We start from the raw sequence: 26,088 nt of genomic DNA, 5'->3' as shown, positions 1-26,088 counted from the left end.
TATATATATATATATATATATATATATATACACACACACATACACACACACAAATGGACACATATAGATCATATATTAAACTATTGAGTCCACTGTGCCAACAGGGAAATGATCTGAATCATTTGATGTTCAAGTTGTAATGAACAGTCATTCTTGCATTAGCTGCTTAGTGCCACTGATAGAAAACATTTTTTACCTACTGTAGCATTTCTTTTATATTCATATAAATTGCCCATGTTCTATTTTTCCAAAGATGCTTTGTAGATATTGACAAGTCAACATATTAGATATTAAAGTGGAAACAAATGATCTGCATTTTGATCGATGTAAGCTTTGCTGTAATATATTAATAACATCACAACCAATTGCTTGACCTCATTGTTTTTTCTATTTATATTTTAAGTGAAACTATGGACATGCTAAACTTGAAGTCCTTTAGAAATATTGGGGGAGAAATTCAGTAGATAGTTTTTAAAAGGGGGCTGAGATAATTTTCAATATGAATGAAAAATCCTTTTCTTTTTTGGTACACAGTGTCAGAGTGTTGTTTGATTATTAGTGAGGTTAGCTGGATATTACAAATGATAAAATAATTAAAGTAGTTAATATTCAGGTCCAAGACTTCAAAATATAAATGAATAAAATATTGAAGAAAGAGCATATTTTCAAAAGTAAACATGAGTATGTATGAATGTTTAGGGACCTAAAATCATACAATGCATACATAATGGAAGACCCGTGAACAGAATAGTGCTTTTGAATTCACAAATAAATGCTCCTAGGGTGGCTTATGGTGTTGGTGCTAAATATTTTAAGAAATGCAAGATTTACTTGTTAAACTTAGAGTAACATCTCCTGACTACTTATTGACTGTGTTAGAGATGGAGCTCTAATATTAAAGTAAATCATACTATTTACATTTTTTAAGTCATTAGAAATTATAAAACATATCACTTAAGGACTTCACTTTAATTCAGCAAGCATTTAGTCAGCACCTATTGTGTTTAACACACAGTACTCCAAGGTTAAGTCAAGTTTTGTGAAGCCTGAAGCTTATATAATTTGAGGACTCCTTTATAAAAAAGAAAAAAAAATTACAAACTCAGATTTAGGCACAGAACCTTAAAAGAGGACCATGCAAATGAGAGACCCGAGAGCTTAAGCTTCAATAACTTCACGGTATATATGTCTTTGACTCTAATAGCTACTGTGGGAAATCAAAGATAACTAAGGCATAATCCCTACATTGCTCAAGTTTAGAGTGAAATCTGCACTAACCTTCAAGGATACCCCTGTAAAAAAGCATGAGGAAAATGTATAAAAGGGCTTTGATCTCCTCCTGGTGAAATAATTTTGGATTCCTACTCATTTAAAAATCTTTATTTCAATTGTCTATATAGAACAAAGTTGTATCAAAATCTTGGACAAATAAGGTCATTTCTTACAGGAGAATTATTTTTTACTGTCTCTATCTCCATTACATAAAAACCATTCAATGGTGGTGTGTTCCAGTTACCATTATTATCGTAATAGGTTGAATTGACAAACAATGCTTACTATTGGCTTTTTTGCAACTCAAGTAACTGTCAACAGATGGTAGTGATGATCTGTTAGGCGATGGGGAACAAATGATAAAGGTGTCTTTTCATGTGACCTTTAAAGACGTTAGAAAAATCTTCTCAAAATGCCATTCTGCATTGAGAATAATTACATGAATATTTAATTTTACTCTCGATGAAAGGTGAAATCACATCAGAGATATAAACACTATTAGATTTTTAGATAAAAACCTGAGCACAATAGCATTAACCCATCTGTTCATTCATTCATTCACTCATTCATCCATTCACTCATGCATTGAATTGAGTGTCTCCTATGCTCCGAGTACTGTAAGTAGGCTTTGTGGTACAGTGACCAGCAGCATGGACACATTCTCATGGAACCTACAGTTTTGTGGGGAACATATAATTTGTGGGGAACAGTACTTCCAGGTAGAAAACAATGACGTTTTATTTTTATGTCTTGTTTTACTATTATTGTTTAGAAGAAATGGTTTTAGGTTTCATAATATTTTTTTATTACATTTGGTTATTTTATTTTAAACTTGACTCAGTAATCTATTTAACAACTAACTTTTGTGTTCCAAAATTTTACAATCTATTTAAGTTGTTATACTCTCTTTTCAATTAAAGAATAGCTCCATAAGTTTGTCCTGAGATGTTGTACTTAAAATTCATGACATGAATACCTGGAGAAAACATTTAATCCTAAACACTGGCTCAGTTTGCTCCATTATACATGATGCTACTATCTTTATGCTCTTCTTCTCTTGATGAATCCTTTCTGTAACTTACATTCTTTTATCTCTTCCAAATATCAGGATCATATGTCTACTCAAAGATATTTGTTTGGATATTTTTCTTAAAGGAACTCGAACTCTTTCTTGTTTCATGACACATTTGGATTCACTGGAGTACAGCAAATAATTTAAAATTCTTTTACAAAGCAATTTCCACAAGGAACCATTGGTAGTGTTTGCATTTGTTGATTTTTATAAAATAAACAGAAACTGATGGCTAATGTACCTATATTGTAGGTCCATTGCTTAATACTCGGTGCAAATATTTCGATGAAAATGTAGAAGACTTTCTCTTGTTTTGTTTATAAAACTTCTGGGAAAAGGGAGAAACTGGCCATTGACCCAAATTCACAATATAACTTGTACATGTTACACACAGGGACAAGCTTAGGATCATATGAGTAATATCATATTTGTGAAAATAATGGACAAATAAAATCTTAGAAAATTCATTTTAGGGATGCCTAAGTGGCTCAGCAGTTGAGCATCTGCCTTCAGCAGCTCAGGGCATGATCCTGGGGCCCTGGGATCAAGTCCCACGTTGGGCTCCCTATGGGGAGCCTGCATCTCCCTCTGCCTATGTCTCTGCTCTCTCTCTCTGTCTCTCATGAATAAATAAATAAAATATTTTTTTAAAAAAAGAAAATTCATTTAAATTCATTTAGAGGGATGTAAATGGATTTTATGCACATCAAAATATTTGAAGGGTTATACTTTCCTTCTTGGATCTATACTCCTAGATGTATATATCAGACCTGAAATATGCCCAAATTTGAAGTTTTTAATGCCTGTATGTGAGGTATACTTCGAATTGGTTAAGTCAATATCCTTTGAATGTTTTGTTAACTCAGATACTTCATTAACTTTCCATCTTTCATGGTTCATTAAAAACAGTTGTTTGAATCCCTAAAACAATAATTAAGTCATAATTTTTCATAATTTTCAAATTATTGTTACGTGGTACACAGATTATTCATTGCCTCTTGCCTTTCACTTTTTTCCTACCAGTAAAAGAAGCCTTGAGCCCTCTAAAATTCAACAGATGGAATCTCCCAGAAGTAGATCCAGAAACTATGCAAACCAGTGAACCATGGGTGTTTGCAGGTGGTGATATTGTTGGTGTGGCTAATACTACAGTGGAATCAGTGAATGATGGAAAGCAAGCTTCTTGGTACATTCACAGATATATACAGGTAGGCATTTGCCATCACTTTTAACTAATTTTTTCTAATGTATATGTACTTCATTTATTTTGCTACACATTCATACAAGCATTTATATATGGTATATCACATATATATTACTAACATTTTTTTTAACATGGACTGGAGAGCAGGACTGTTCAGTTGATTAAAAATTCAGCGTGCATTTCTACAGGCAATGCCATGAAGTTATTATTTTTGCTCTGTTCAAAATATATATATTTTTTTATTTATGACAGGCACACAGTGAGAGAGAGAGAGGCAGAGACACAGGCAGAGGGAGAAGCAGGCTCCATGCACCGGGAGCCCAATGTGGGATTCGATCCCGGGTCTCCAGGATCGCGCCCCGGGCCAAAGGCAGGCGCCAAACCGCTGCGCCACCCAGGGATCCCTCTGTTCAAAATATTTATCAATGGCTTAAAGACATAGATAATACATTTGTCAAATCTAGATGGTACACAATATGACAGTAGGTAAGATCTATATTCCTAATTATCTTACACAGTCTAGAAGACTATGTCATCTGTCCATTTGAATTAGATGAGCTCCTTTTTTTTTACAAATTTATTTTTTATTGGTGTTCAATTTGCCAACATGTAGAATAACACCCAGTGCTCATCAAATTAGATGAGTTCCTATCCATTTCCCGAATTATATGCACCTAATTGAAAAAAAAAAAACAAATATTTTATAAATTTCAATTGTAATTTTTCACTCTTAAGTTTTATGAAACGAATGCAAAATGTAAAAATGGTAAGATATAAAGTTGAACATGCTCTTACAGTAACTGGGTGGTTGTGGGGAGAAAAAGCCATAATTACTAGATCTCAGTTGCCTCACTTTTTGACAAAATGCTTTGTTTTCTTCTTGCTCTACAATTTAATGAAATGTAGATACAGTGATCTCCTTTATATAAAATGTTTCTGGAAAAGTTTACTCTTATTAATAAAATTCTTCTTTTTTCCTATGTGGGAGAGACTCTCCATTCATAACATGCTATCTGCCTCTCTGCCTCTTTTCTTTCAGTTTCTTTTGTTTCCCACCTGCCCACAAAATTCACTTTGTCTTTAATGTTTCCTTGAATATTTTTCTTCCTCTTTGCCATGACCATTTAGTCTTTTCTGGTTGTCCTCCTATTTTTTTCTGCAACCTGTGCAGGACTGCTTACTTACGAGGTAGAGCCTAGACGTCGTACCAATTATGTCATATTTTTTTATGTTTGATTCATTCACCTTTATCCCCCGCTTAGCCCAGCATCTCGGAGTACTAGGGCTTGAAATGATGTGGTTTGGGCCATAGTGTGGTACCCCAGGGCTCTAAATATGGGTGTAACCAGCTTATAGGTGATGCACAGAGACAGAAGTGTGATTTAGGAAACAACGTTTTGTGGAGATGACAATTCTAAAATTAAGAATGCCGTTTAAATCCATCATAATTCAAAAGGGACTAGGCTGGGGAAAAATGGGAAAAGCAATACAATTTTAAAAGGCAGAAACCTGGGGATCCCTGGGTGGCGCAGCGGTTTGGCGCCTGCCTTTGGCCCAGGGCGCGATCCTGGAGACCCGGGATCGAATCCCACGTCGGGCTCCCGGTGCATGGAGCCTGCTTCTCCCTCTGCCTGTGTCTCTGCCTCTCTCTCTCTCTCTCTCTGTGACTATCATAAATTAAAAAATAAATAAATAAATAAATAATAAATGGCAGAAACCCGGGAACTCAAAGGAGAAAACTAGGTAGTAGCTCCAGCTTTAGGGTCTCTAGCACCTGTACTTTGGGGAGTCTCCATGGCCTCTGAAATACACAGAGGAGCTTAGTTCAACTGCCTGGGATGGACTCCTAATTTGGCCTCTGTTGTTCTTTCTATTGCAAAGCTTATCATCCTCTGTTTATAGTTCCTCATTTTACTCTTCTTGGCACAGCACTCTCAGTGGTCCCAGTGGCACCTTCTTCATGACTCCCTCATCTGTGTTTCCATCTGTGTTCTTCCATGATCCAGCTCTCTATTGATGACCTTCCCTCCTGTGCTTGTTGTGTATTTCTGCTTCACTGGATGTCAGTTGGTTACCTGCACTTCTGATTCACTGCTAGTGAACTAAACATGCTTTCCCAAACCCGTTCTGCCTCCAGCATTTAACATTTTTGATACTGACTTCAAAGCCTCAAAATCAATGTTCCTCAGACTTTAGGTTACTGACTTCTAGATTACTCAGATGAATCCAGTTTTCAAAGTCAGTTTTGAAACCAAAATAGGCCTGACAGCTTCTTATTTTTGTGTAATGGCATTAGAGCAAACGCTTGAACACAGGAAATTATAACAAAAAAAATAAATAAATAAAATAAAAAAAGGAAATTATAACATTTGCTATATTATATATACCAGAAATACATTAATAAGAAAGTTTATGAGAGAAGTAGGGAACAACACAGTCTTGGAATAAGAGCTATTTCTTAAGAATATATGGTTGAAAGGTTTACACTACAGTGTTTACACACACACATACTTTTCTCATTACAAAAGTACACTGTTGTACACATCTTTACTTAGGAACTATTTATCTAAATCTTATTTTCCTCTTCTCTCTCTCTCTTGTTTATAACTCCTCAATTCTATCTCTGTAAACACTCTTTCATATGTGCACTTTGATTGGCTTGTTTTCGGTGCCAAATACAATATTTGGTTGACAGACTGACCAGTCTGTTAACTTCCCGAAGAGATGAAAGTAGAATCAGGAGATAAGAGAAGAGGCTTTTGTGGAAGACCAGATGCAATCTAGTGGATGCGTGAATTCAGTTTGCAGGAGTGAAAATGGTGGGAAGACAAAAGATGCTAAAAAGATTTGAAAGGTAAAACTGAGTGAAAGACAGTGGAAAATAGCCTGTGTTAATTTTTTCCTAAAGATTTAAATCCATTTTTAGCTTTTAGATTAAAGTATATAGAGAATATTTACTATATTTGTGATGATTGTGGTTCTGCAGTACTTCGCATTTATCACTCCAAAGGATTCCTAAGGGTATTTTTCTTTTGACTTTCTTTTTATTTGTTTACTTCCCTGGATCAAATAAATATGTACTGAAAAAAAATGAGCAATCATTTTATTTAGCTTCCACCTACTCAGAAAGGGAAAGAAACAGACTTTTAGGATGAAATGAAAAGTGCACGTGCTTTAAAAATACGCATTGTGAGGAACAGTAGTCTTTGAAATATACAAGAAAAAATGCATGACCAGGAAGAGTTTTGTTTTTTGCCGAAGGCTTCAGATATGTCAAACAATGTGTTGAATTGCATTTTTAAAGATGGAGTAGAAACGGAAGGCAGGTAAAATCCCTGTCATGTAAAATCAACACTTCTACTTTTCCACCTATTGGTTGCATAGTGCTAAGAAGTGATAAGACCAAAAAGGAACATATAGACAAAGTGAGATTTTTCTCTCTCCACACTGTCATTAACTTAGTTCTGGCCTGGTCTATCATCTCTTAAAATTGCCACCACTTCTTCCCTTGTCAAATCCAATGAGCGTATACTGCAACCAGAGTCATCTCTCTAGAGAACAAGTTTGATCCTAATTTCATTTAAAAGCCTTCAAAAAAAAATAAAATAAAAATAAAATAAAAGCCTTCAGAAAATAAATAAATAAAATAAAGCCCCTTAGATGCTCTTCTTCACACTCAAGATGAAGCCTAAACTCTTTATCTTGCTTGTGATGCTAATTTGAATTTCCCCTACACACCAAGATTTCTTCTGAATCTGGGCCTTTCCCCTACTCCACTCATTTCATCTGTCTAGATCCTACTTGTCCTTCAGGTCTTGCTTCCTTCTCTTCCAGGAATATGTTCCTCCTGTGTGCTCTGTAGCACCTGGTTTCCGTGACTGAAGCCTGCCCACTGATCTATCTCTATCCAAGCCAGTGGCCATGCTTGTTTGTTGTTATGCCTTCAAAATAAACAGTGTATTCATCTATTAAATAGGAGAAATACGTAAAATGAGATAATTCATTTTATAGGAATTTAAAGAGGAGTTAAGAAAACTAATGAGTTTGTTATAAAAGTTCATTAACACTGTAAATAAATAATGTTTCCTTCAGATGGAACATTCGTTAAGAAAAATTTTATAATGCCCAAAGTGTATTCATGAATGAAGGTTTTATCGCTGCTTGTCTTATGTTTTACATTAGTTTTGAGAGAAATGGAACACTAGATAGTATACTTTAAAAATGATTTAATACACACATTATAGTATTAATTCATGCATGCGATCATTGCAATAGTATATTTTGAATTTATTTGTAATATGCTTTTTCAGACACATCGTGATTATTTAAAGATATCCCGGTTTGGATTTCAGTAATTCCCGTAGTTGTCTAAAGAGAGCTTCACTTAAATTTCATTAGTTAATTTGATCAGTTACCATTTATTGAGTACCAGCTGTTGGGCCCAACACTTGACTTTGAGAGAGTACCAAAGTGAATACATGAGGAGAGGTAAAATATAGCAGTGAGGAATTTGGGCTCTGAATTAAACAGACCTGATTTTAACCCATATTCAGCACTTTCCAACTGTGTGACCTGAGGCAAGTTACTTCACTCCAGGACATGATCTTTTTAGGGGTAAGTAAATAATTATGAAAGCATTTTAATTAGCTATTTATTTATTTAGCCATATGTATTCACTTCTCTGTCCATGTATGGATCCATTCATGCATGGATTCATTCATTCATTCATTTTTTTCATTCAATAATTTTTTTTTAAAAATAGTGCTTTCATCTCTAGATGGTACTAATCAGTAGGTTTATAAATGTAAATTAAAACATGAAACTTGCTGTTACTAATCTCACAGTCTGTATATTGTAAGCTTACAGCTAATACGATATAATAAATGTAGTAACAAAAAGTGTAAAAGCACAGGGTAGCATGGAAGAGATAATGATTGATTCTGTCTGGATGTGGGTATCAGGATGTGGAGTCAGCAAAGGCTTCACAAAAATCAAGATACAAATCAAAAGGGAGGGTAAGACAAACTGAGTGATTTGAACTGGTGGAACATAAAGGGGCCTGCTAGCAAAACTGGATAGCTTGCTTCCTGCCCAGGGAAACCCAGATCAGGGTACTAGCTGGCTGAAGTCCTAACCAAGCTTCACTTACCTAACGGTGGTATCTTTTGTTGTGGGGCTTCTATTCAGAGGAAGGAGTGCTTTCCTTGAATTTTCACAAAGGTGCTATCTGCTTGCTCTGTAAGACTTGCACCTGTGCAGTGGTTTTTTTAAATTTCCCCAGAAGGCATCCTGAGCTAGTGGAGGCCCTAAATAGAATATGTAGGAAAAATTGAAGAGAAGATGCAATGATACTGCGGTTAGAACATGATAAGAATACCCAGTGTTGGACTTCCAATTTGGGGTTTGTAATGAAGCAGGAATGTGGTAGGAGTTGTTTGCATAAAGGACTCATAGTGTGGGAGGCCCAGGTGGCTCAGCGGTTTAACGCCAACCTTCAGCCCAGGGCGAGATCCTGGAGACCTGGGATCGAGTCCCACGTCAGGCTCCTTGCATGGAGCCTGCTTCTCCCTCTGCCTGTGTCTCTGCCGCTCTCTCTCTGTGTCTCTCATGAATAAATAAATAAAATCTTAAAAAAAAAAAAAAAAGAAGTGATAATGTCAGATTGTTCTTTTTTAAAGGTCTCCAGGATCTCGCCCTGGGCTGAAGGTGGCGCTAAACCGCTGAGCCACCCGGGATGCCCATCTTTTGTATTAATATAGAAAGAAACATTTTCCCATTTGTCAACATTTCCCTCCTTGAAAGCCTTTATTTTATAATATTAAACTTACTTGTGTTTATTTAGTTTTACTAATGAATGATCCAATATGGCTTCACCTTTGTTGTTGTTAATACTATGTTAGTAGGAATCCAGGCATATTTGAATTTTTTTCTTCTCCTTAAATAAGAATTACTGAATATCTAAGATAATTTTGACAGTGTACCCAAAGAAAGAGTATATAATTGGAAGAATGATTATAGCTAAACAAAAAAAAATGTTCTATCAGTTTTAAAATTTATTTGTGCTTCCTCTTGAATCTTTCCAGTGGATTTATTTATTTAACCAGTGCACATGTGTATGTCTCTGTGTGTATGTGCACACATGTGCATGTATGTGGACAGGTGAATAGATACAAAGCTCTGTACTAGGAAAAAAAGAAATTAACCACATGAATCCATCAACCTTTCTTCTCTAAATTGCTTCTAGTAATGTGTGAATGCAAGGATTACCCAGATGAAATAGAGAACAGGCATGATAAAATGGAAAGCTAAATTTACTACAACCAATAAATACTAAAGTAGTCCAAGAGCAGAGATCAATGGTGACTAGAATAATTGGAAAAGACTCACGAAAGAAGTGCTCCCTGATTTTTACCCTCCTTGCTGTTATATTTACTTGTCAATCATTATAATAGCAGCTACTATTTGTTTAGCCTCTATTATGCATTGTGTGTGTTTTGGTTACAATGGGTATCATTATCTTTATTTTTAAATTTTTTAAAAGATTTTATTTATTTATTTCAGAGAGAGAGAGAGACAGTGTGCAAATGAGGGGAGAGGTGCAGAGAGAGAGAAAGATAGAGAGAGAGAATCTCAAGCAGATTCCACACTGAGTTCAGAGCCTGCTGCAAGGCTGGATCTCACAATCCTAAAATCATGCCCTGAGCTGAAGTCAAGAGTTGGAGGCTTAACTGTCTGAGCCACCCAGTACCCCTATGGGTATCATTATCTTTATTTTGTAGTTGTTAAAAAAGTCTCAAAAGATAAACCTATTCTAGGTTAAGTATGGTGTCAGTAACAAAGCCAGGATTTGAACATATTTATTCAAATTAAATATTTATTATTTTCCCCTGGATTGAATTACTTTCCTGATACTTTTTAACCCTGGATTCTTGTTCTTCTTGCTAATCATTTGCAGCCCTAGACACCTTCCCCTACAATATGTGTTAAAATTTAAAAATAAAATAGTGCATTCGAACTTTACCTGAGAGTTCCCCTGTAGTTTGAAACTGAAATGAGAAGATCGTGAATGGAGGCTGTAGCTTATGTGTAACTTAGTTCTGGTTAAAATATACCTTAACCAGAATGATTAAGTGATTAGAAAAGTTCTAAGATTATAAACATTCCATATATCCTAACTTCTGGAGAAGTAGAATAGAGGGATAGTCAACTTAATCAATATAATTAAAGACCTAAATTTAATTGTTAATTAAGGATAAAGATGAGGCATTTTAATTATATAGGTAAATCCAGAAATTCATTAACAGTGAATCGGTTAAATCTAGAACATTCATTTAAAAAACAGAATATTATAAAGAAGTTCTCTTAGTCTGTGAAACAAAAATCAATAATTAGTTGATTAATCTGGAAAATTTAAAATAGGGAATTATAAAAAGGATACATACATATGTCAAGCATGTCATAGAAATTTTCTCCTTTCATTTTTCTTTAAAAAAAAAAACAGAGCCACATTCTTTTTAATCTAATGGTACAGCTCTATCGTGTTTCTTGTGTATTTATTTATAATATACTGCCTAAAACTTCTGGTTTTGTGTTTTAAAGTGGAGCCCCATATATTCAGGAAACACAGAGCAGGTTCCTGGATTTTTGTCTGAATGCCTGTCAGTCATTTTTATTTGTTTAATCCACATCTAATGTGACAGCAACTTCTTTTTTAGCAACTCACCTTGATTATATCTTTTGAAAATATTCAACTTGTTTTTTTTTTCACAGACTCAGCCCCCTTTTTGCATTCATATGGCTCTTCAATTTATATAATTTTAATTTACATTCTTAAACACAAATGGGTTGAGAGACATACCACTGATTCAGTAAGCACACAACTCAAGGGGGGGAGTAGAAAGTTCATAGGCACACAGGGTACCCTACTCATTACAAAGATTCAGCCCTCCGTATCCTTCCTTGGACGGACAGGAGAGAAGAAATTAGTCCAGTGAGTCTGTTAGGTGCAACCAACTCGTTAAGGGAAATAGTGCGGTGCCTAAGGTCCTTCTTTACCAAAGACAAGTCTTAATACAAAATATATTTACAAAATGGTATTATTAATTTACAAAAATGTCACTAATTTATGAAGATACAATTGTTTAGAAGATTGGGCATATACTTTGTTTTAGTGTTAACATGCAAACAAATTTAATCATGAACAGTAGAGGAAAAAAAGGCTATATATATTATCTCTCCATGCCGTGTCCTCCACTAAGAACAAACTTGTAAACAGAATACAGGCTAACTGCTTCTAAACTCTGATCCTAGATAAGAAGCTCATTTTCCCTGAAGTCTTCATGGTAGTTCTGAGAAGGTGATCTTACCAACATGAGACATTTTGTCAAATAAAATTAGTCCAAATATATGAAAATTATCATCTCAAAACCTACGGTTTTGATTACATCTGTAGAGCAATCCTTAGCCATGTCATTATTCTGTGATTCAGAATTCTATTTTAAATTTACTATCTTTTAGATGCAACATTAAAACACCACAGTATTTATTACTAGTAGGGGAAGGGATTAACTAAATTTACATGTTGCAGATAAATATTGAGTAACAAAAGACAAGAGTTATTAGTGGAAAGATAAATATGGAAGGATTAGGTAGAGATAGAAATTCAATGAAAGAAATTATATTAGGGATTCTTCAAATATAGGCAAGAAGTGAAAGGGAAAAGAAGACCACTTTTCTTTCAAGTAGAATTCTTTCTGTGAAATTCAAACACTATGATAAACTGCAGAGGATAAGAAAGGAGACACTGGAACATTAAACATATTTAAGAGTGCCTGGGTGGCTCAGGCGGTGAAGTGTCTGACTTCGGTGTGGGTCATGATCCCAGGGTCCTGGGGCTGAGCCCCGCATCAGGTTCCCCCGTGCAGCTGGGGGTCTGACTGTTCTTCTCCCTCTGCCCCTCCCTCTGCTCATGCTCTCTCTCAAATAAATAAATTCTTAAAAAAAATAAACACATTAAAAAAAAGTTCTGGTTGCTATGTTTACAAGTGACTTTAGGAGTCACTGAATTGAAATTGAATGGTTACCCAGTACTGTTTACTGGCTGCCACCATTCAACAACAACAAAAAGTTGTGTGTGTGTGTTTCATTTTTGGTTTACTTTCAGTGGTTTTACTCTATACCCGAGTTTACCTACATGCATCTTCCCAAATGACGATTCTTTTTGTTTCTTCCTCCAACTTTATCCTTTATTAAACATGCCATATTCCTGTGATAAGTATCCATGTTAAGGAGCCTGATACTGTTTTGATTATTTTATTCATGAATCTGTGTTGTTCTTTCCAACGTGTCAGTCGCCCTTGGAATGAATTCTTGTGGCAGAAATATCTTAGAAAATATACACAAGATACACACATAAATATTCTGGCATCATACTCGCTCTAAAATGTCTTTCCTAACCCTGTAGGATCACAGAGCACAGTTGTCTTTTAAGTTTTAGCTTTCTACAGTGTTTTTCAGCAAACAATGAAGCTTATATGATATTTTAAAGAAGGTTATAATGAAGTTCTCTAAGAGTTGATGTGGTTCTACTCAGCTGTATATAGTATATGGGCACATTTTGAAATAGATGTTTGTAAAGTTCTTCAAAACTGTTATAAATTCCTTGCATTGATGACCTATTTTCCTCCTGCTTTAGGTTTTTATGTGTTTTCTTTTGGTTCGATTGAGGAGCAAAAGAATCAGTAGTTGTTGAGGGAACTAGGTATCTCAGGAGATTGGTAATGAGATACAGAGCCTTTAACCTCTTGGTCACTAGTTCAAATCTGCCCCTGGTCAGGAGTGACAGAAAGTCATTATCATCTGATGGCGGTTCAATAGGCTATGTGAAATGAATTTGTGATTTCAGTACCTACTGGAGAGAGATTCATGGCATAGTCTCACCATTGAGTGAGTACAAAATGGTAGTTGTGATTTTAGTTTGGAGAAAAAGGAGGAGTCCAATCATTGCTAAGTATTCCAGGGCTTTTTGTTTTGTTTTGTTTTTTTGAGCTGAGACTTCTTTTGGTGGATTTGTTGATGGAATGGCATAGGAGAGCTAGGCTTGCCATTGTATTGGTTTGTGATCTGAGGCCGTGAGATGCACATCCATAGGAATCCATATCTGTCATTGTTGCTAATGAGGTACAATTCAGCATCTCTAAATTGACTTTTAAAAAGTGATTTCAGTCCCAGATGGTGATTAATTCAAGATTGAAAGTTACATCATTTATGTCTCCTGTTTCTTCAGTGCCCTTCTGCATATATTTTTTAAATGTTTCATTTTCCCTTTTAATCATATTATTAATTTTATCTACATTTGGACATATAACTGAACATTTAGAGAGGCCTATTCATTCTTGTCAATCTTTCACATGAGAAATACTGAGTTAACAAACAAGAATAGAAAATTGTAAGGACACTTTGAAGACGGGGAATTAAAAATCGAGCACAGTGCGAAAGGATCATTGCTATAAAGCTAATTGAATTATGTGCATTCATATCAATAAATGAAATCTTTCACCTTCTGCCACTTTTAGGGTTGGAGATTATGTGAGGGATTTTGTCTTTCTAATATCTTTAGTGAACAGTCAGGTTATTAAAACTTTTTGATTTGGGGATCTCTTTTAAAGGAATTAACCTTTCTAAAGAGGACAAACGCATATGTTTATACTTGAAAGATTTATAAGATGACAGCATTTTCTTCATAATGGAATATTTACATTTTTATTTTATATCAAGCTCACTGATTTTCAAAAAGAATCCACGTTGTCAGATTGTAAGGATTTTAAAGCTATCTCTGATAATTTTTATGATGTGAAATTAAAATCTAAAGAATGATAGCTACTGTGGCTCATTAAAGATTACTGATCTGTACAAAGATGAGCAGTTGCTAAAAATATGACAATCTGGGATTTTAGAAAACAAACTTGGAAGAACTTATCTATGTCCAAGTCTCTGTTGCTTAGAAGAACTTCAGTGCCAACTTTAAAGACACTTGTTATCATTATCATTGCTTAAAATATCATTTTAATTTCACATCTTCAAAGGCATTCTTTTGCCCTGAAATATACTAGTGGTTTCTACAATATCTGAAGAACTATGATTTGAGAATTAGAAATTTAAATTGCACAGGCTTAATATTAGAGCATTTCCGTTATCCTTTGCAGGTTTTGAGGCAGCTTATTCGACCTTACAGTCTCACCAGGAAGCTAATGGGAAAGCCTTGCAGCAATCTTCACAGGAAAGTTTCCAAATGTCAAGTGTCATCTTTCCAGCTGTTAGATGAATGGGTAGCCAAGAGGCATTTATTTGGGTGTGCAGCCCCTGTGAAATCTGGGTGAGGCAAGAGAAAAGGCTATAATTTGGTGGTTAGTTTACCAGTATTGGTATAGTTGCAGATCTCCTTGCCAGGCAAAGGACTTCATTTTGTGGTTTAATGATTGACAGCCAACTGCAGTGTTCCTGCACTTAGAAAATAAAAATGCCTTTTAAAAAAAGAGGCATCATCGATATGTCATACTAATTTTTAAATCCTTCACTGCTTCAGATAAAAACAATCTTAATTGACGGAACTGGCTTCTTCTTTTCTAAACCCCTCTCCAACTGAGAGGAGGTAAGGCTTTTCAAATGACAACTGTATTAAAATCTTGAGACCTATTGAAAAAGTGTCCTTCAGTTTAAGATATATTGCAAACTCTCTAATTCCTATGTTAAAAGAAGATTGATATGAATCATTGGCCACTGTCAGGTTGAAAAACAATGAATATCAATAAAAAGACAGTTTTAAATCATAATGGATTCAGTTTGAGATAGTGATAGACTCCAAAAAATAATATTGAAGTATGTCATGGCTAAATGCTGTTTCCATGCTAAGTTTTTCCACTTGGTCAGGATCACTGTATTGAAATGACTTCAGCCCAATTTCTCATTGGAAAACTACACCTTTAGACTGAATTAGAATCAAAAGTGCCTGTGATATCATTTTTATCCTTTTCAGTGAGAAGTAATAAATTTAAATTTGCTTATAGTCATTGAAAAATTAAGTCTATTCAAGTATTTTAAATAAGCACTCAATAAACCCTGTAGACATCTATAGAGTTTATCTTTTTGATGGTACAGCAATGTTAATTTTTGATGTATTCCTTAGCTAAATATTTTTAAATAATTATTAAGGATCAGAAGCCTGACTTTTTTCTAGTAAAAAATTTTATTTGTAAAAATGTGTAGCTTTTGTGTATGAAGGGGTATTTACTTTTTATGATATCTATATGTTGTAAAAGGATTGAGGAAAAAAATGAGGACTGAGCCTATGTCCAATGGAGCTATGAAAACAAAACTATCTAGTTGGTGATAGGGAACGAAAATACCATGACTAATAAGTGATTTTAATGCCTTTTATTGACTTTATATAGGGTTCCAAACCTTTATTAAATGGCAGCATTTGACCTGAAAAGTAATTTAGAATGAAATTGTCTCCATAAAGGCAGAATATATCCTTACCAATATAGCAGTAGATTGCTACTTCAGGCAGATAACTTAAGATTAGAATGGTTAGAAGAAATAACTGAAAAATCTGATCTGTGCCATACTGAACCTGACCTCAGTAGGTGCTGAGGGAGTATGAAAGAAATTAGCCATTGCAAGGTCACTTGGTCCAAATGGGGTATAGGTGTTAAGAATTCCATGCCAAATCTCTAACACCTTGATGCTTGGGGCCATGTGGCCCTCATGAAAATATCACAGTAGAACAAAGCACTGAAAACCTTTAGCTTGCTGGTGTAAATTTAAATGCAAAAATTTTAATCAGAACTTTGTTCCTCTACATTCAGTGATTTACTAAAGTTGAGTCTTATATAAATTGTAATGGATTAGATTGAAAAATACCTAGATACAGGTGGTACAATGAAAGCCTAAAAGGAGACCAGGGTTCAAATCTTCATTTAATTACTCATTAATTCTGCCTTTAGACGTTTCGGGATTTCACATTGCCTTTTGGTTATCTCACTTATGGCTCTGAGATAGCACAACGTAGGCACAGAAGTGAAATTCTCAGCTCAAGGACTTAATGTTTAAAATCTCAAATGCATTATCTTTATCCTCACTATCTTTATCCATAAAAAGATTAAATTATAGTTTTTCATGCTTCTGAAACCCAAATTATGTATGTTAAAAATAAAGCATCTGATTTATCAAATACCTATAATATGCTGATTATCTTTTTTTAGAGGCTTAATATTCACATCATACAAAATTATGCCTGCCAGAGTAACTATTTTTTTCTCATTTTACAAATTAGAAAATGTGTGCTAAATTTTGTTGAGATGGCAATGGCCCTGGAAACACTTGATCCAACCACTTAACATATGGGTCAGAAAGCTGAGGAACAGATTTTAAAAGTCAACTCATAGGAAAATTCAGGAGAAAAGAACAATAATAGAACTATCTGTAAGGAATTAAAAATAGATATGTTAAAGATCCCCAAAGAGATAAAGATAGAACAGCATCCATAGAAAAGAACAGGAGAAATGTAATGCCTATCATAAAGTGTTGATGGTCTGGCCTTCTGGGGCTAGAACACAGGTTTTTCCATTTTCAGCCCTACTCTTCTCAATAATCATCCTGCCCATTTCTCATGGTGTCTGTTGGTTGAGCTTAGTTGAGCATATGGAAGGCAGCACACATAGGGAAGTACCTGCCAATGGTCATAGAACTCTGTGCCAAAGTAGGGATGAGAACAGTGGCACTGGACTTGTATAATCCATGCAGCTAGTCCTCAAAATGATCTTACCTCATTTTGGGATCACTTCTCATGCATTGCATGGTCACTGTATGCCAGACAACATCCCATGGGAATGTAGCCTTCAATGTGATTCTTTGTCAGCTTTGTTCTCTGCCTTATCCTTGGTGTCTAGAACAATACCTACCTGATAGTAGGTGGTTGACCAGTAAAATGCCTACTGTACGGCAGGCTCTTGATAACTATGACTGAAAAATTGAATGTGCTGAGAAAATGTTTTAGATTATGGGGCACATGAAGTTTAGGAAGCAGTCTTTACAGATTCACTTGGCTTGTTGCTGATAAATAACTACTTAGACTACTCAAACAGGTCGTGGGGTACAGTTATGGAAACAGAAGGATAAAAATGAACTTGCCAGTGCATCATAATTTTTCTCCTGTAATCCTCCCAGCCATCCTTTACAATAGTTTTTTTAAAGGTGAGACAAATGAGTTTCAAAGTTCCCCAACTGACCTATTTAGAGTCCAGAAATCACATCTGAGTGACTGTATTAGTTTTTCCCTGTATCCCTTCCCCCACTTTAAACTATTGTAGAGACTTCTCTTCCTAGAAATCCAAGGGTTAATAGGTTAACACAAAAGCAGATATTGCCTGGTAGGTTGTTGACTTACAATTTTGAGCTTTTTATTCCAAGTCTTAATATTTAACATTGCTGTTGTCACCTTTCTTAAATGTCAGCTTCTTTTATTTACCTTCATCACTCTTACCTTGATCATGCTGACTTCTTTGTGCTACATGGATTTGCTGTCAGGCACCACCCTGTGCTGGTCACCAGGCTTTTCTTAGACTAGTCAATGACATCTTGTCAGCAGTGTCACCACCTTTGCCCCTGGGCCTGCGACTATGGCAATTGTTACCTTACTGATTGACACTTTTGAAAATTTGTCAACATGTTATTTATTATTTGGGGGGTCCTTGGCTAACTTACAAACCACTTCTTAAAGTTAATTCAGTAGTTTATCCTTTTAATAGACCCTTTGGATTTTATGACCTAGAGCCTCTAATATCTATGTGGTATTTTCTTAATGAATATTATAATTAGTAGAAGATCAAAGAAACCAATGTTATTGCAGTAGCTCAACTGATAAATCGAACCATTTATTTCAAAGTCAGGGAGTATACCAACACTGTTGGTATATGCATGACTCTGCTCACCTCCTTCTCATATATGCTCAGATGTTACTTTATTAAAGAAATCTCCATGGGCACGAAATGGAAACTATCCCTGCCCCTAGCCACACTACTGCCTAACCCGCATATACTCTGCATTTTGTTTCTGAGGAGAAGACACTTGAAAACACCATTCGGGGTTCCTGGACTCAATTGCAATGTATGCGTATGAGGGGTAGGGGTTCCCTGTGCCAGAAAGCACCAGTTGGGGCACCAGTTGGGTATTCTACAATGTAACTCAATTCCAACACTATCTACCTTGAAACAACATCAGATCTCACAAGTAAGCACAGTTCTGCTAGACTGTCCCACCTTTTGTCCATTCCTGCCACTTCACATGCCAGCTATAAGCCCAGGTTACCACCTGTGTTTTTTACCAACGAGCTGTAGATCAGAGGTTCCAGTGACCCCTTCCAACTCAGGATAGCATTCCCAAGTCCAAGTTGTTACCTGTACTTCTGACCAACTGGCTATAGATCAGAGGTTCCTATGACTGCCTCATTGGGTTCAATTAATTTGCCAGAGTGGCTCACAGAACTCAGAGAAATTTTTTACTTACTAGCTCACTGGTTTATTATAAAAGGATGTAACTAAGTAGCAGCTGGATGGAAAATATGTGCAGAGCAAGTATGCAGAAAGGGTGCAGAGCTTCCATGCCCTCTCCAGGTGCAACTTTCTCCCCAATCTCCACCTGTATAACAACCTGGAAGCTCTCTGAACCTTGTCCTTTTGTTTTTATTTTTATTTTATTTTATTTTTTTATTTACCTATTTATTTATTTATTTATTTATTTATTTATTTATTTATTTTTAATACAGGCTTTATTACGTAGTCACAATTGATTAAATCTTGATTCAACCTCCAGCCCCTGTTACCTCCCTCAAGGTCAGGGGGTGGAGGGGATGGGACAGAAGTTTCCAACCCTAGAACCATGTGGCAGAGTCTCCTGGTAACCAGCCCCCATCCTTAGGTGCCTTCATCCATTGACATAAAAAAAGACACCTTCATTGCTCTCATCATTCAAGAAATCCTGAGTGTTTCAGGAGCTAGAAACTGTATGAAAACCAAATACATATTTCTAATTATAAATCACAACATCACACATACACACAGGCATGCACACATGCACACACACATTCATCTATGTTTTTGATTCCTTCTCCTGCCATCACTTTGGAATATAAAATCCATGCAACCAGAAAATGTACTTTGTTTACTGCTATGTTTTTAGCACCTGGTCACAATGCCTACCATATAGTAGACACTTCATAAATATCACTGAAAGATTGAAAATGGCTAGAAAACATTTTAAATCATGGGGCACATGAGATTCAGGAAGCACATTTTATAAGTTCACTTGCTTGTTGGTGATTCTACCTTAGGTTGCTATATTTTTCAGCTCAGGTTGCCATAACAAGATATCATAAACTAGGTGGCTTAAGCACTAGGAATTTATATTCTCTCAGTTCTAGAGGCTGAGCGTCTGAGATCAGGGTGCCAGCATGGTTGAGTTCTGGTGAAAGTTCTTCTCCTAGCTGTAGATGGCTGCCTTCTCACTGTGTCCCCACATGTATCTCTTCTTCTAGAGGCACTAATCTCATCATGAGGGCCTCACCTCCATGACCTCCTCTAAACTCAAGTTACTCCTCAAAGCCCACTCTCAAAATAATATCGCTTTGGTGTCAGAGCTTCAACATATGAATTCTGGGGGAATACAGTTCAGTCCATAGCAGTTGCTAAAAGAGCTGGTACCCGGAGGTGGGAGTAAAGTTTAAATGGAAACAGAATTAAAAAAAAAAAAAAAAACATCCAAGAAGACAGAACAGCAATTGCAAGCACTCCGGGAAAGCCAGAGTTTAGTAGAAGTCATATGTGACTGATAGGTGTATTAACATAGAAGCAGCGTAAGATCAATTTGGATAGGGGGACAGGACCAGCTCATGGAAGATCTTGTAGGCTGAAATCACTGGAATATTTTTTTTAAATGCTATGAGAAATAAATGAAACATTTTAAACAATCAGATTTGTGTTTTTAAAAGGCTCTGGTGCAAAATAAAGAGTGGACTCTAGTAGGAGGCAAGGAAAATGGAAAAAAAAAAACAAACAAATAGTCCTGAGATAATGATGGCAATGAGTATAGATAGAAGTACATGGATTCATATATTTCGAAGATAGGGTCATTAGATTTGCCGTTAGAAGAAAAATAGGGAATGAAAGAAGTAGTATTAAGAATAATAGATTTTGGGCTTAAGCTGAATGAATGATAGTGTCATAAAGTTAAGTGGGCAAAAGTGGGGGAGGAATAGTTTTTTTCTTGTTGTTGAAGAAGAGGAATTTTTGCATGATACCACTGTAAGTTGCTTAAGAGCTGGTAGTTGAGGGTGGGGGTAAAGTTTAGATGAAGAAAAAGATCATATGGATTTGAATTAATGTTTAATTTTGTAGACTTATTCTGCACTCAGGTTACAAATATCTTATTAAGAGCAATGTGAATATAATCCTTTAAAGAAGTGAGTAAAATGGGATCATTATTTTTTAGAAACTTTTCTATAGCCTCATATCTTTTCTGAAATTTTCATTACAAATTCTAATTTCTGGAGAAATGACACCTGATTTTATGTCATAATTGTAATCACCTACCTAGGCCTTTCCACCATGGAAGCAGCTAATCCAAATTAATTTCTGCATTGCAAGTTTTTCCCCTCAATAGATATTTCTTCAAAGGGCAAAGTAACTGACCTGGAGTTAATTAATGCATAAATCCAGCCTATGAATTAATCTAGTCATAAGTAGCTATACAATGTTATTTATTCTTTGCCTTAAAATAATCTCAGAATGGATGCTTCTAGAGCAGCTGTACCCCAAGATAGGGACCATTGTAGTTATATCACAATGAAATATAAATAAAATGAGTAGGTGCAAGCTGTTTGATGATTTTAAATTGGATGGAACATAGTAGTAGTTATTTTCTCTTCTTCAATCAAATATAACACTACCAATAGTCTTGCTTTTAACAGCGTGCTTTTTTTAAATTTTCATTCTAGTAAAACAAATTAGGGAAAAATGCAGTTGGGATACATAATTATGATGTGATTTGCTTTTCCTCAACAACTAACCATTATACATGCAAATTTCTCTGTGTATAATTCCATGACCTAGCCAGGTATAGTAGAATACCAGTGATAAAGAGTAATAATAAGGTAATAATAAAATAATTAGGCCATTTTAAGATTATATTTGTTTTTATTTTCATTCTGAAATGAAAGGCATTATATTTGATTATCTTATCAATATCTAATCAGAATATGCTTTTTATTTTTGGTAATACATTTTCCATGTGTGTACATGTATTGTGTGTGTTTAATCAAACCATCATGAATAATTTTCAGATCAGTTTCCAATGTTGAGGACATTAATTCTTTAGAAGAATATTTATATAAATAGGAGCAGCTTGATATAATGTAGGCTGTAGTAGCTTTAAATCCAAGTCTCACTCTATTACTTATTGGCTCCTTGTCTTTGGAGAAGTTGCTTATTTTCTTTGAACCTCACTTTGCTCATTTTCAGTAGGAGAATAATGCCTAATTTGAAGAGTTGTGATCATATGGAAAGAGTAGTACAAAACACTTCTCACTGGGCCTGACATAAATATTATTTACAAGTAGGCAAGTATCTTATTGATTCTGAGAATAAACTGTCATATTTTTACAGTAGACCTCAATATTTAGACAATGTAATGATGAATATCAGAATAGATACTTTATAAACAGATGAAATTCCCTATATAGGTCCTTTTTAGAATATCTACTCACCTTATAGTAATACTTTATTCTCTTGAACATGCTCCTGGTAGCCATTTATTTCAGTAAGATAGGCATGTAATGCACTCATGGCCAAACTTGAATTTCTCACTTGAGAATTGTTCCCCCTAATTCCTAATTCTCAAGGCAGTCTTGGATGTATAGTTCAATTCCTTGGAGAATATCCAAAAACTACTTGAATTTGCTTGAGTTGTACTCGAGTGATTCTGATGTAATTAATATGGAATCTATCTGGCCAGGACATCAAAAACACCTTCAGATGTTTTTAATATGTAGAGTTAAAAATAACTGAGCCGGACCTATAGAATAGCAGCCATTCTGCATAAAGAATCAGAGAAAGCCAGTTGGCAGAGACAAGAATAAACCAGATGTGCATAGAAGAGTAGAGAAAGAGAGAGAGACAGATTATGTAGCTTTCCATGAAAATTCACAGCCTTTCCTAGAGGCTTAACATTCCTGAGTTTCATGAGATACTTCTGTACCCTTGTTCTTCATAGCCATCTGAGGCTGGACTCTATTGCTAGCCAGGAGTTAAAAATCACGTGGGGCAGAAAAATGTTTCATTTTAAGCTAGATCCTGCCAAAATTGTGAGGTCAGTAAATGTTTATGTCACTTTATGTGCCTGATATAGGATGCATGTACTCACCGTGGAACTTAATTGATGAGAGTAGTTATTTACTATTGCATTAAATAACTCTTTTTAGTGCTTTTGCTAAACTCAACAGTCCTCCAATGGTAAAAGTTGAATGTTACTCTAGATTTGAATCATAGAGTAATGGAATATATATCTTGAATACATTCGATGATTATTTCATCTAAATTGATTATCAGCTTACTGAGAATTGATGTAAAAAGGAGACCAAGGCAAGGTCATTAGTGTAATGTATTCGACTAATATTTTGAGCATCTTTCTGCCAAGTCTTATGCTAGGTGTTGAAATTAAATTAGGTAGGAGATACATACATGTTAACAAACAAAACAGAGAAGGGAACAACTTTGTGTGTAGATAGCCAGTCAAGTTTTGTAGTGAAGATGACAACAGGACTGACTCTTGGAAGATTGCTGGAAATTCTCAAGCAGAAAAGTCTGACAGGAAAGGAGAGTTTAGGAAAAGAAATAAAAAAGCAAGTCAAAATGTATAGATACATTAATGATATTGTTTTGTTTATTGGTTAATAACTGGAAATATAAAACGTTGTGAGGGAGTAATAGTAGATGGTATTAGAAAGAATGAAGAGTGGGGAAGAGCACAGGTCACAGCTAGAGTTATATAATGCTAAAGAACTGATGTTATATTCTGCAGGTAGTGAAGAGCCTTGAAGGATTTTGTAGGTGAAAATGAAATGAGAAAATTTAAATGTAACCCGTATAAATTTGGGACCTCTCATATGGTTTATGCATGTCATGCAGATAATTTTTTTACATGGAATTTTTAAAATTCTTCACTCAGTCTCCCCTTAAAAAAGTCTGAGAGGGAAAAAAAAACTTTCTAAAAAGTCATCATTAGACATCTCTCTCATTTGCAATGTATCTTAATGCCTGACATGGCTTCTATAAAAGAAATGTCATTTTTACCTTTACACTCTAAAAATCTGCTGGACATCTCACTTTTCCTTAATCTCTATTTTTACCTCCCCACTCTGTCCTCTTCTCAATTCTTATCAATTTTGCTTCTTGATTCTGTGCGGGTTTTGTTTTGTTTTGTTTTGCTTTGTTTTTGCTTTTCCTTTAAGTTATTTTGACCAACCAAAGAAATTGTGGTAACGTACATAGTAAAGACAGTTCCTGTTTTAGAAAGGGAAAGGAAGGAGGAAATCACATAAATTCAAATTCGTGTATTTAACTCTTTCAACTATGTTAGCATAGTTCTCCATTTCAGAACATAAAAGGTACATGAGATAATCTAACAAAGGACAATGAGAATTCAAAATAATTGTGAAAAATAATTATAAAGTTATAAATGTTTAGCCTGGAGAAAAAGATTTGGAAAGAATATGATAGTTCTTTAAAACATATTTGAAAAGCCATTTTCATGTGGAAAAGCCATTTTATTTGTCTTTGTCTCTAAGAGAGCAGAGTGGCCTTTAAGTGGCCTATATATATATATATATATATATATATATATATATATATATGATAATATATAATTATTAAATTATATATGTTATAATAAATATAATTATATATATTAAATTACATATAGTTATTAAATATAATACTGTAATATATAATACATACACATATTACATATATTTCTAATTCTAATGGAGATACTGATTTGAATAAGATATGATCTGATTTGAATAAGATACTGATTTGAATAAGAAATGATCACTGCCCTCAAGAAGCTTATGTTCTGTTTGAAGAGAAAATCATTTGTACAGCCCAGTATGATGACTCCTGAGGTACAGGCATATTTTAAATTGCAGTAAGAGATGACAATAAGAAGTATTAGACAAGAATATGGAACTCATTAAGGAAATGCCCCAAGAAACATATACTTGCATGAATGAACTGAGTTTGGAAAGATGAATAGTCATTTAATGGGTGAGGAAGGACTTGGGTTATATGTTAGGCCTATGGAAATACATAAAATAATGCATGGAGACATGTAGCAATGTGATGAACTATCTGTGGTTTTAATTTCGTGTGTCAGTTGGTTGGAAGCTTTATTTGCATTCTTCTGTTTGTAAGCTCAGAGACTTGTCTGTTCTGTTCATCTCTGTAATGTCAAGTTCTCAATAAATACCTGCTGAGTAAATACATGAACAAAAATAGTTTAATATGAATGTTAAGAATTATGTCTAAGTTCTTGGGCACTACATTGTGTAAGCAATCAGTATATGCCATGAAAATAAATTTGGCTTCCTGAAGATATGGATAAGTTTTAGCATAGTAGTTATTAAATATATAACCAGACATTTTCAGTGTAATTAAAAATGACGTAATGTTACTTTTTTATGCCCTGGGAGTAGTCCAGATAAAATTATTTATCTACAGTGGCCAGGGAGTGCTCCAGATTGGGAAATTTTATAGTAAGTGAAGAAGAGAGATGGAATGGGAAAGGGTGCAGAGGCAAGATGGTATCAAGTATTTTTGAGGAAGAATGACAGAACCATTTTATTTCTGAGAGATGGCTTAAGGTAGTGGGAGGAAAATTGACAAAAAAACATAGAAAATTACACATTTTATTCTGGTTTTGCCACTAATTGAATAATTTATAGTACTTAACAAAGGAGTACTTAACCTCCTTTACCCTTAGTTTTCTCTTTATAAAATAAAGCTTTTAAGGTTGATCATCTCTTTGATTGTTCTAGTTCTAAATATTTTTATATTTATCTATAGTATTAAATATAGCTGAAAGGGTTGATTTGAAACAACCTGTGGAGGAAGCTTAAGAGTAGTCTATTTACCTTGATCTTCCCTTACTGGTTTTTAATTGATTCTTTTAGAAAAATTGTTTTAGTATGCCTTTAATTCTATTTGTTTCATATAAGTATGTTCAGTGTTGAAAGTATAAAAAATAAAGGGAACAAAAATTTAAAAGTTAAAGGTCATCTCAATCCCAGTTCAGATAACACTAGTTAACATATGGATATTTACTCTTTATGATGTATAAACCTAAAGACATATAGCAATACACATAAATATACTATTATAATAAATATAATTAAATATTTATTTGTTTGTTTACTTATTTTTTACTGAAAACT

General features: G+C 34.7%; 1 protein-coding gene across 1 annotated transcript in view; it reads left to right on the top strand.

Annotated features, from left to right (window-relative positions):
- DPYD (dihydropyrimidine dehydrogenase) overlaps positions 1-26,088 on the top strand; it is an 802,527-nt gene that overhangs the window by 391,043 nt on the left and 385,396 nt on the right. Inside the window, exon 12 of the mRNA XM_055340016.1 lies at positions 3,368-3,552. Within this exon, the coding sequence (XP_055195991.1) occupies positions 3,368-3,552 (185 nt within the window). The remainder of the gene's footprint in view (positions 1-3,367; positions 3,553-26,088) is intronic.

The sequence above is a fragment of the Nyctereutes procyonoides genome, unplaced genomic scaffold (genome assembly GCF_905146905.1).
Source record: "Nyctereutes procyonoides isolate TBG_1078 unplaced genomic scaffold, NYPRO_anot_genome, whole genome shotgun sequence".
Taxonomy (NCBI): Eukaryota; Metazoa; Chordata; class Mammalia; order Carnivora; family Canidae; genus Nyctereutes; species Nyctereutes procyonoides.
The sequence above is the reverse complement of the archived record's forward strand: the minus strand, read 5'-3'. Positions and strand labels throughout refer to the sequence as shown.